This window comes from Hermetia illucens, chromosome 4 (assembly GCF_905115235.1).
Source record: "Hermetia illucens chromosome 4, iHerIll2.2.curated.20191125, whole genome shotgun sequence".
NCBI lineage: Eukaryota > Metazoa > Arthropoda > Insecta > Diptera > Stratiomyidae > Hermetia > Hermetia illucens.
Window position 1 is genome coordinate 103,128,984 of NC_051852.1, and position 12,000 is coordinate 103,140,983.

Here is a 12,000-nt window from a genome sequence, read left to right on the forward strand (position 1 = left end):
CTGTGGAACATCTTGTCTCTAACCAGCAATTCCTGTATGTGATTGTGAAAGCGAAGTTAAGGAAGAACTTTGCGGAGCTATTTTTTCAACTTTCTCAGAAGTTGGATTGTATTGTATTGAACACCTCCACCCGCTCACTTTCAGCGTTACGGATATCTTTTATAGTTTGAAAGAAAATAGGGAGTTTGTCATTAATCGTGGTTAGTGTTTTCACTGCTCGAAAAGTGAATCTCAGGGAGGGGGGACGCTCTCAATTGCAAGAGCAAAAATCACATGAAGTGACGGGCATTTGGTTTGGAACAGACCATGTAGGTTTTGAAATAGGGCGAGGTTCCCTGCATATATAAACACTTTGGTGTACGTGGAACCCCTTCCTTGGAAGCAGTGCTCAGCTATGTCCAGCGAAAGTTTATCATTTCTCAGAATATTTTTTTTTTTTTTGTTTCATTTCAAATGAACTATAACCTAATGCTAGGAGTGAGGAGAAATGCAGTTATCTTCCCTATATGTAGGAAACACGTTGATTAAAAATCTCTTTTTTTTCAATTCCTACATAAGGTTCGGCGTAAATAGGAAGCATCAGGTCACGATACAGACACTGTTGCAAAAAGCATGAGGAACATTTGGGCATCGTTAAAAACTACGCAATTTGCAAGCATTCATTGAAAGTATCCCTTTAAAGTCAATAAGAGCCCTTGTTTATGAGGACATCCGTTATAAATCTTACGTTATGCGCAGAGGATAGTTTATGTCAGAAGACATAAACTTAACATTTTTTTTTTCGATGAAAACAAATTTTAACCAGTAGCAAAGGATCAATCCCAGAAATGATGAAATAAAAGATTCTTCGTGTCATGCACATGAAATTTCCAGTCACTGTCATAGTGGGTTGGGCATATGATGTCACGACACTTCTTTCCTCAAGGATTTCGAGTGAATTCTCTCTACATTGACAATCTAGAGACAATTGTGAAGCCGTGGACTGTCATATGTCTAAGTAGCATTTAATTCGGGCATGCAATCGTTTCCGGCACCGGAGGGAGTTATTGGATATTCTCCTGAATTCGAATTTTATAGTTAACATAGATAGTGAGTTAACGTAAGTAAGTTAACGTTGTGTACGAATTACGCAGGATTCCATTGAATTTTTGTGAAAATATAAGCAAATTGGCTTTACTTTCAATATGTCCTCGAATACCGTACGCACCCTGTACCTGTTGCAATGATCAGGCGGTCATCAGCGTACTGGCGGATACTGATATTGCTTCAGGATCTGGCATAAAGTAGAATTTAGAATATAATCTTGTAGAATGCGGTTGTTGAGGGCAATTCTGTCCTTGTAGGTTTCTTTCTCCCAGAAATATGAGGATGCAGACAAAACTTTCTGGTGATATAGTTTTTCTTGCAAGTATACTTTCCAGGATTAAAAGTTCACATATCAGTTCTCTTTCTTTACATCGGAAACCGCAACTATGACATGTTTTTAAGGTTTTGTGTGAAACAAAACCTTATTAGAATCGACACGGTGTCTGTCTGTCCGTCTGTCTGTCTGTCACACCCGATTTATTCGGAAACGACTGGACCGATTGTCACGAAAATTGATGAGAGTATGTAATCTGGTGTTCCCTTTACATGCAGTAAGTGGCGCCATTTTGTGCTAAGTTTAAGGGGGGCTCCCCATACATGTGAATGGAGGGTGCAAATTTTTTTTTCACAAAATGTAGCCATGTGGGGTATCAAATGAAAGGTCTCATTTAGTACTTTTCGAAACTGGTTCAATATTTGATTTTGGGTGAAACATAGGGGAGTGAGGGCTCAAAATATGACCCCCAAAAAGTGTAACAGGTCTCGTTCTCAGAACCTATCCAACCGAAAAATCTGAAAAAATCACAGTGTTGCATGTCTACGAAAGCTAGGCCCCAAAATATATCCGGTTCCGATATCTGCACAAATAAAGTTAATAATAGTATATTTCCACATTTTAGAAATTTACCCGGCACCCCCCTTATGTTCATCCCGGAAGTACAAAATTTGGCATGCGTGTAATGAAGAACTTAATGCGCAGTTTGGTCAAGTTTGAAAAAAACTATTATTAACAAAGTTATAGGGGGTGAAACTTCACATTTTTTTGTGAATTTCGTGCACTCTACAACCTGGATGACGTCATCATCACATATCAATTCGTCAATACCACAACGAAATGAGTTCTTATGAATTGGGTGGCAGAGAATTTTTTTGTTTTAGTTTTTTAGTTATTTGTCAACCAGACATGTGTGTATGTAGGTATATAATATATGCGGGCTAATGAACTTTGCCGGTAGTGCCTAATTCAAATAGATATAAGAAGTAAATCGGAAATATGGGTACAATCCATTTATATACGTGCATATATGTGTACAGTATTCGGAAATAAACAGTTTGTTTGTTTAGGGTGTGCGGAATGCCTATGGCTGTAATATGTACGTATGTCTCCTAGTTTGGCAAAATATGAAAGATTATGTTGAATTTGTAGTTATATACGGATAGAAAAATGTGCGTTGAAATTTCCTACATAAGATGAATACAAAACCTTTATACCCAAAGCACGAGCTTCCGGTATTCCGACTTGGTTTTTACTGTTACAGATATGGTTAAGAACTTCATTTAGGTAGGAATTAATCAATCGTTCCTTCTTGCTTGGACGACTGTTCGTAAGGAGGGTGCGCCTTCAATAAAACGTACTAGGTTGGTCATACCCATCCCGTTTAAGATTTTAGCATATATGTGATGAGGACAATCGGTTTAAATTTCCTTGGCTCGTTTAGATCTTTCCCCCTTTTAAGGATGAGAACCACCCTTATTTCTGTCCATTTCTCAGGCATCTTTAGTTGTATCTAGACTTGATTAAGTTTTCCAGGAGAGCTTATTCCGTCTGGGGATTGGGCCAGTGGATGTGTTTGTGGGAGGTGGTGTCCGTGCCAGGTGCTGCTTGCGTTTGTGTTTTTGTAAGGTGTAGTAACTTCAGTGTTGCTATATTGGTTGGCTATTAATGATTGCTGCTATCGACTTTGAAAATATAAGCGAAAGGCTATGCACTCTGCGTTTGCGAGGTAAATTTCGAAAAATAAGTCTCATTAACGTTTACGTCGCTACAGAAAAGACTGCAGAGTCGGAGAAATATACCTTCTAAAACCAAAGAACCAGCTGCATGAATCTCTGGCAAGAGTATAATGAAGAATGAAGTTGGAGAGTCGTTCGTGGAATTGATGGAGTCACCATTACACACCGCTGTGGCATTGAAGTCGCAGGTATAGGAACTGTAGGTTAGTTATCCAGAAAGAAAGTGAGATCTGCAGAGACCCACTTGAAATCACTAGTGACATAGAGGGTGGTCAATGAATGGAATCTCCATTGTTAAGTTCGGTTCTAATTTCTTTTTGTTTCAGCTAGGATGATGGCATGTTCAGATTGGCAGGAGACTTTTTAAAAAGAGATGTCTTTGCAAAGTGCGATGGAAACTCCACCAAAGCCATTCATTCCGTACTTCATTATCACGTTATAACCGGGGTAAAATTTTGATAGTAGGAAAAATCTATGAAAAATTGAAACTGGGGAAAATGACTTGTCCGGTAGCTAGGGAAAAATTGATTCAGTTGGTGAATGAACTGTGGTTATCGTTACACAAATGTAAACCTTGTAACCTCTGAGTAGCCTGTTGAGGTACTGATGAATGTTTCGGGATATTTTATGTCAAAGCATCCTTCTGAACTGATGAGTTTGTAGTAATCTCTCGACATTTTACTGCCTCTCCCATGGTAATGTTTTTGGTGGCTGCTCGGTGAAGGATCCCCTCATGCTCTTGCCATTTTGGACATGCCCGGTTTCAGTCATTATGGGCACCACTCTTACACAAAAAGGTACACTTTCCGCCACACTCTTCTTCAGTCGCACAATTGAAGCATTTTTTTACAAGGCTGGCTTATATGCCCTAACCTTCTGCATTTGTTGAAATATTATTTGACCTTTTGGAGATTGTGTTCAACGAGCAGCCCAGTATAACCAAATGTGAATTGACAACCCTCTGTTTTGAAACGCCTCCTTGATGCTTGTTGGGGTGATGAAATCACCCGCTTGTTTATTGTATTGTATTGTCTTTTTAGCCGAATAACCTTGGCAATCTTAATCTGAGTTATTGCTTTCTTGAGGATGCCCTTCTCCGAAAAGGATATGGACACGTTTTAGTATCTCGAACCTAAGCACTTACGGCAAAGATTTAACTTTCGAGTTACACACGTAATCATGGCTGAATGGGCTTGGTATTGAGAGTGATTGAATTTCCTATTAAAATATCTTTTCAATTTAGTAATAAGTAGGAATGAAACTTAGCGAGGTTATAAAAATTGTATAACAATAGGACGAAACTTACTTGAAATACTTGACTGCAGATGAATCATACTTCTCTACCGAAGTATTCGTGTGTCTTTCTAGAATATTCAGCGTGGTGCAAAAGAGCCTGAGGTCTGTGCTTGATGTCAGCCAAGTTTCAGCATCTAAGCAATACAAATTTTGTATAATTAATTTATAGAAGGGTTGTTATGGCACGTTACGTAATCCAGTGAAATGAATCCACAAAAATAATGTGTGCTACTCGTTCGAATGCCAAGAATTATGTCTTAGGGTTCTGATTACGGAAGTGTCGGGGTTTCGCGTAAAGGGTCTCAGAATAATGAATGAAAGGTTTTGTGTATTTCTTTTACAAAATCATTTGAATGGACATTGGTCCCGTTAGTGTCTAGTACGTAATATATGCAGAATATCCACTTTCGCGTGATACTGACATTCAAAGTCTTAAATTTGAACACAAGCCACGACTTTAACCCATTATAACTTTGTCAGTAATAGTACGATTTCCATCAAACTTGGTAGGATCATGTTCTATATAATAGCTTACATTGCTGTTTCGTGATGAATTTCAGGGTGATGTTGCACTCAATTCCTCTTGATTTGGGGGTCCGTGAAAGAAGTGATCATTTGGGACACCCCGCACTCTCCATTTTTCCAAGAAATGTCGGAAAGTACCAACCGTCACTATTCATTTGGTACTCCACATGACTTGGTAAAAAAAAAAGTACACCCCGCTTTTCAATGTTTGTCCTTAAACTCGACGTAGAATGATGTATGTAGAATGTAGAATGATGTGTGTGATGATTTCACCGAATTTGGTTTTAATCGCTATGATCGTTTCCGAGAAAAATGCCTGTGACAGATAGACAGTAAGTCGATTTTAATAAGGTTTTGTTTTGCACAAAACAGCCTCACAATTTTTTATTTCAGTTTTTTTCAGAGCATAGACCGAGACTAGTCGTGCATTGGTTCTGTCCCATTTCTATATGACTGGAAATAAATATCACATTTTGTTTTAACATATGATGAGCCATATCTTTTTTTTTTGGGAGTAGGCTAGGTGAATGCGTTTACGCACAGAGTGTTGGACTCCTGCAACAGCACGCTGGCGGACTACCAACTAAACACCTCCCTGTCATCAGAAAACTAGCCTTTAACCGTTTGACACATTACTTCGGGCTAGCCTTTCCGCTCTGTCGATCTTTCGGCTTAGATCGGATAGATAGCTTTGCGCTCCTTGGCAAGGAGGGCAACGGGGATTACTCCCGTAATCACCACCACAGCCGGTTCGGAGGCGGTGCGATAAGCAGACGCCACTCGCAAAGCTCCCCGCCTCTGCACTTGAGCGAGGCGTTTACGATGCATCTCCTTGTCAAGGGCATCAGCCCATACCTCCGCACCATAGAGAAGAACGGACTGAGTTGCTCCCATGAGGAGACGTCTCTTAGTTGATATAGGGCCCCCGACATTCGCCATTAACCGACTCAAGGCCGCGACTCCAGCTGCAGCCCTGTCCGCTGCTGCTTTGATTTGCTTGAAGAAGCTCATCTTCGAGTCGAGCATTAAACCAAGGTATTTAATCGCTGGTTTTGACTCTATAGTCAACTCGCCGATCGATATGGGACGCATGGTCGGGATTCCCCTTCTGGTCACGATGACTACTTCGGTTTTTTCCAGCGCAAGGTTGAAACCGTGAGCAGTCATCCATCCGCTTACCCGTCGCATCAATATGACTAGTCTGCTTTGCGCCTGTTCGCCATATCGAGTCTCAGCAGACTATTGTTGGAAACGTTCCAGAGGTCTGGCCCTAGGATGGATCCCTGTGCTACTCTCGACGTGATTTCCATCCTCCTTTGGCCTTCTAGCGCTTCATAGAGCAGGGAGCGGTCTTTCAGATAATCCCTCAATATCCGCACAAGATAGCTTGGCACGTGAAAGCGATATCTTAGTCCACTCCTTAAATCTGTCGGATTTCGTAGGTTTCACATTTCTACAAAATTCTGTACCACCGTGAATTGATTTGAAAAGGTTTACAAAACAATATTTCAAATCTTTTTTGAAAATGTTTAATACGGCCTGAAAATGCACGTTGTTCTTGCAGATTGATGTGTGGCGAAAATTACTATATGTATATATGTAATAATTAATAGTAAATTCAACAGCTAAGCGACTACAGAAAGTGAATGCCGGACGTCCAAGTTTGGCGGCCATTGCAAAATAAGCATAGAGTTTATTACGGTTTAAGGGAATAAGTTATAAAAGTTGTATCGAATTTTCTTCATACTGCGAAGCGTTCGTTTACCTCTAATATTCTAGTCTGAATTGTCTGTACGAGACAGATTTAATGTCTTTCCTTTTTCTATGAATATTACGTTTATATAAATCAACCATCTAAAGCTTTTTATTGTTGAAATCGTTTCAGGTTTCAAAGGCATCCAATGTGAATCTCATCATTATTTCCGAATCTATTTGAAGGAAAATGGGGCAGCGAACTATAATCGTGGCTGCAATTGTGGCTGCATGTGCTATCTGCTACCACAATAGCATCTATTGTGGTTTTGTTTTTGACGACATCAGCGCCATAAAGGATAACAAGGATCTCAGACCAACAACACCATTAAAGAATATATTTCACAATGATTTCTGGGGAACATCCATACGCAAGGTAAGATGCCGGTTGTAACAGATCCGGAGGAAATGCCATCATGTTTTGTTTATGAGATTAGAGAAACGATTGTCATCCCCATAAACGTACGGTTATTTGAAGCTATTTCCTCTTTATCGGAATTGTTATTGACAGGCACGACAGGAAAGATGTCTTTCGAGAGGTTTTAAAGTTGCTTGGGAGCCACCGGGGATATAAAGCTCATAGCGATTGTAATGTATTCCCTCCTTTGTGAAATATGGCACATTCTCGTCTCATGTTCAATGTGATTATGCATCAATTTCATTATCATCCCACTGATTGTAATATAACCTAATTAGGGTTTATGCTAATACTTCTGTTAACACAGGACTTTTTTTATGTTCACGCATATCAGCCCAAATTAATATCTCAAGCAACAACCTAATTGCTCTCGTAACAACGACCCTTGCATGTTCCTCGAATTAATTGAATAAACCGCTTATCGTGAATCGTAGGTGGTTTATCCCAGGAAATTTTTCAATGGGAAGTCGTAAACGTGTATTTTGTTTACAGCTCATAATTTAATATTTGTTGTATTGTGATCTTGTTTTAATTTTCAAGCTTGTAAAATACATAATTATGAGGAACACAATTTTAAATTACAGGAGCAGAGCCATAAATCCTATCGTCCTTTATGCGTGCTAACGTTTCGCTGGAATTACTGGCTGCACGAACTTCGTCCTGCGGGCTATCATGTCGTTAACGTAATATTACATATGATAGTGTGCTATTTCTATTATAGGTAATTTGCTTTTTTGTTTGAAGAGGAGCAATGAATTTTTTACATTTCGATTGCACCGTAATCTGATGGACAATTATATTTAATTCCAGAGTATGCCATATATTTCTACCTCATATTGCGAGTGCAGTAGCTGCACTTCTGTTTGCTGTTCATCCAATACACACGGAAGCGGTAAGTTTATGTGCTTATTAAAGATAAATTGCATATGAAAGTAATTTTTAGGGGTATTCTGGTTGGAATTTAAATGATGTTTTGCATTGTTAATTTGCTGGCATGGCCAACTACACTGATACGGCGAGGTTTTTCCCGTTTCCACTTTTCGTGGTCGTACGTATTTCATTCAATATGTTGGCAATATGGATTCGAGAAGCAAACGTGAATGCAGATTTCCTGCACAATTATCATGTTAAGCAGTTAATTTATTATGTTAGGACCAGGAGGTTGATGATATTAACCTCATGGAGCGCTAAAACGATTCTATAGGCATTCAGATGGTGATGTTTCCAGTACATTAGTGTGTAAGTGACGTGAAATATGTAAATTAGTTGGAGCTTGATATGAATGCAACTGCAATTACATAGCCTAATCACTCTCATTGTTGTAAGGTACGATAGATTTGATGGGGTTTCTGGCACGCTCATTCGGACACTAGCATACTGAATTAGGCAAATTAAATGACAGGGACGAAACGGATGACGATGGATTGTAATTAGGTACATTGAAGTACCCCTCGTTAAGGATATTAGTGCTGGAAGCGGGAGCAATTTCTAATTGAGAATAAACTGAATGCACTGTGATAGCTGATCAGGGGTGTCAAAATGAAAAGGGGAAGAATGATAGGTGACGAATTATCTATCTTGATTATGCTCTTGTTGTTAAACTTAAGGTTGCTGCATATATAGATGATATCCAGACCTCTCTGTAATACGGTTGTTGCTTGAGTGCATCGAAGTATCTTGTTGCACTTAATACTCTCCTTAATAAATTAAGAATAGAATGCTGGGGTTAGGAAAAGAGATAAATAAAGTATACATTTACCTCCAGCACTATGTTATATCCTACCTGATCTCTTCTCGTGACAGGTTGCCGAGTAATGAGCAAGGGTTCTTGACGTATATACGTCGCCAAAACGAAAGGAAATTATTTCGAACTACATAAATCTTTATATGCACGCTTCATATTAGTAGGCTCACAAAGGAGGCGCATCAATATCTGCAGTCTGGTAGAAACTAGGTGGCGTGCTGCGAACAGCTGCAACATAGAGGAAAGAACATTTATTCCCACGAAATGGAACTTCCACGGATCTTCTGAGTTCCTTTCACAAAATTAGGAGAGTTTGCTCATCATCATCAGGAAGCTGGTGTAGTATCCAGCGACTTCGACTATGGTATAGGAGGGTCGTGCAATCTAAGCTCCAGTACCAGAGATTCTTTGTTTGCGGTGGATTTCAGCCAAGTTTGACTCCCTATCTACGCAACACCACTCTACCTGTTACCATTGAAAACGGGATAATTTTTCGAAAACTGCTTTGTAGTTACGATCCATAATTGGGAAACGATGCAGAATTTGCTTAAGTTCAGGTTGTAGGAGTAAGTTGCAAGTTATTCTTACCACAAGAACTGTGGGGGAGAAAAAATACGATTCTCTTCCTTGGAGCATTATGCAGTTTTTGCGTTACGAACAAAAACAATAACAAGTCGGGAAGCATTTGGGTGTGCATTTGTCCCAGTAGTACATCTTCTTTTTCTTCAGCTTTTGTCCCGTTCACAAGCGGGGTCGGCTCGTCGTGATTGGTTGCACTATTTTGTTCTATCAAAAGTCTGATTTGGATGCAATCGCGAGGCTCTCAGATCCCAATGCAACCTATCAAGCCACCGTTGTTTCGGCCGGCCCTTTGGCAGCTTACCATTGACTTCGATGTTCAGACCAATTTTACCCCACATCGATCGCAGTATCCTCACTGTGATCAAATTGTGTCAGTTGTCCAACGCAACATCTTCGTCTCCATTACTACAAGACACCGTTCATAGGGCGACAGGACGGATGACATTGCGATAAATTTTAGATTTAAGACGTTCGTTGATACATCGATCACAAAGAACACTAGTTGTGGAACGCTGCTTTATCCAGGTTGCCCAGTTTTCTTTTGGCCGAAATATTACAGCCCCATATATAAAGAAGCTACTTCTCCCCAGCCTTTTTGCTCTGGGCCGCTATTAGGTGATCCTTTTTTAAGCTTTTGTGTAAAATAAAGTCTTATTAGAATTGATTCGATGTTTGTCTCTTCCGTCGAGCTCTCCTGGTGTCATTAGAGCTGCGGCACGATGCTCTTCTCATTATACTTCATGCCGAAGCTCGCTGCTGCCGGTCCTATTGTTACTCCCATCGCCTGCAAAATTTTCAATATTGGATCATAGCCTTCATTGAAGGTGCATATCACTATATATGTTTCTCGCAGAATATATGTGTCGGAGCGAGTTGCTGAACGCAATGGTTGAAATTCTCATTATTATTTTGAGTGTTTGCACCCATGCATCTCTTCAATAAGTCATGGCGACAATGCATATTGGATCAGGGTCTTGAAATGTGTTAGAGGACTTGATTCAAGACCGTGCCGATACACTACAGTATAACACATCGTTCAATAAGTTCCGGGACTAACTATGAAAACAACATTTTATCGGCAAAATTCTTTATTATTCATCAACATAATCTCCTTCAAGGGTTATACAATCATTCCAACGCTTCTCTAACTTTTCGATGCCATGTTTGTAGAACGATTTGTCTTTTGACTCAAAATGAGCCTCAGTAGCAGCGATCACCTCCTCATTTGAGCCAAATCTTTTTCCCTGGAGCATCTTTTTGAGATCCGCAAAGAGCCAGCAGTCGCTGGGGGCCAGATCCGGCGAGTACGGAGGATGAGAAAGCAGTTGGAAACCTAATTCGTTGAATTTGGTCATCGTTTTGATTGACTTGTGGCACGGTGCGTTGTCTTGATGAAAGATGACTTTCTTCTTCTTCATGTGTGGGCGTTTTTTCGCTATTTCGGCCTTCAAACGATCCAATAACACCATGTAGTAGTCGCTATTGATGGTTTTTCCTTTTTCGAGGTAGTCAATGAAAATTATACCATTCGTATCCCAGAATACGGACGCCATCACTTTGCCGACCGACTGTTGTGTTTTTGGACGCTTCGGGCGGCTTTTACCGGTCGTACGCCATTCAGCTGACTGCCGACTTGACTCCGGAGTGAAATGGTGAATCCATGTTTCGTCCACTGTCACATATCGACGCAAAAAATCCTGTTTATTGCGAGTAAACAGTGCAAACAGCTCTCCGAATCATTGATACGTTGTTGCTTTTGTTTCATTGTGAGCAAACGCGGCAGCCATTTTGAAAAAACCTTTTTCATAGCCAATTTTTGGTGCAAAATAGTAAATGCACTACCAGTTGATATGTTCACCATCTTAGCTATCTCGCGCACTTTCATTTTGCGGTCACCCATCACGATTTTCAATACTTGCTTGGTGTTTTCGGGAGTTACTCCCTCATTTGGCCGACCCGAACGTTTCGCATCATTTGTATCAGCACGACCGCGTTTCACGTCGAAAACCACGGACAAATGGTTGTTTTCGACGGAGTAGAGTCCGGATAACGTTTTTCAAGCCATTGCTGAGCTTGAACAGTGTTTTTTCCCCATTAGAAAACAATGTTTTATCAACACCCGAAACTCGTCTTGGTCCATTTTTTCACGATTGCAAAGGTAGCGTCAGTTTAACCACTATAGCTTTCTTCGTTATGTTTCGAATTATATCAAATTTTGACACATCTTATCTGAAGGTTGGTACTTCTGAACCTTGGTATATAAATGGCATTATTAGCGCCATTTCTACGCTAGTCCCGGGACTTATTGAACGATGTGTTATCTGTTGAAAAGTCTGTGTAAATCGACCTTACGTATAGAAGTAAGTCACCCTAAGTAAAGACGCGCAGGTGGAGATAAAACAAAAGAAATAACGTTTGAATGGTATGCCGGCCCGTCTGCGCGTTCGCCTCCCGCTCTAATCCTTTCCTCTAAGAAAGGTAGTAACGACCACAGTTATTTGAATTTCAACTTGAAATTTTTGTAAAATGCATAACTGCATTTACTTTAAGATAAGACCAACAGGAAAAAATATTTTTTTCTAAA

At 40.0% G+C, this 12,000-nt stretch overlaps 1 protein-coding gene across 1 annotated transcript in view; it reads left to right on the plus strand.

The window, feature by feature from the left end:
* Positions 1-12,000, plus strand: part of LOC119655935 (protein O-mannosyl-transferase Tmtc3) — a 41,828-nt gene that overhangs the window by 14,170 nt on the left and 15,658 nt on the right. Inside the window, exons 2-4 of the mRNA XM_038062121.1 lie at positions 6,806-7,048; positions 7,675-7,811; positions 7,901-7,982. Of these exons, the coding sequence (XP_037918049.1) occupies positions 6,863-7,048; positions 7,675-7,811; positions 7,901-7,982 (405 nt within the window). The 5' untranslated portion in view covers positions 6,806-6,862. The remainder of the gene's footprint in view (positions 1-6,805; positions 7,049-7,674; positions 7,812-7,900; positions 7,983-12,000) is intronic.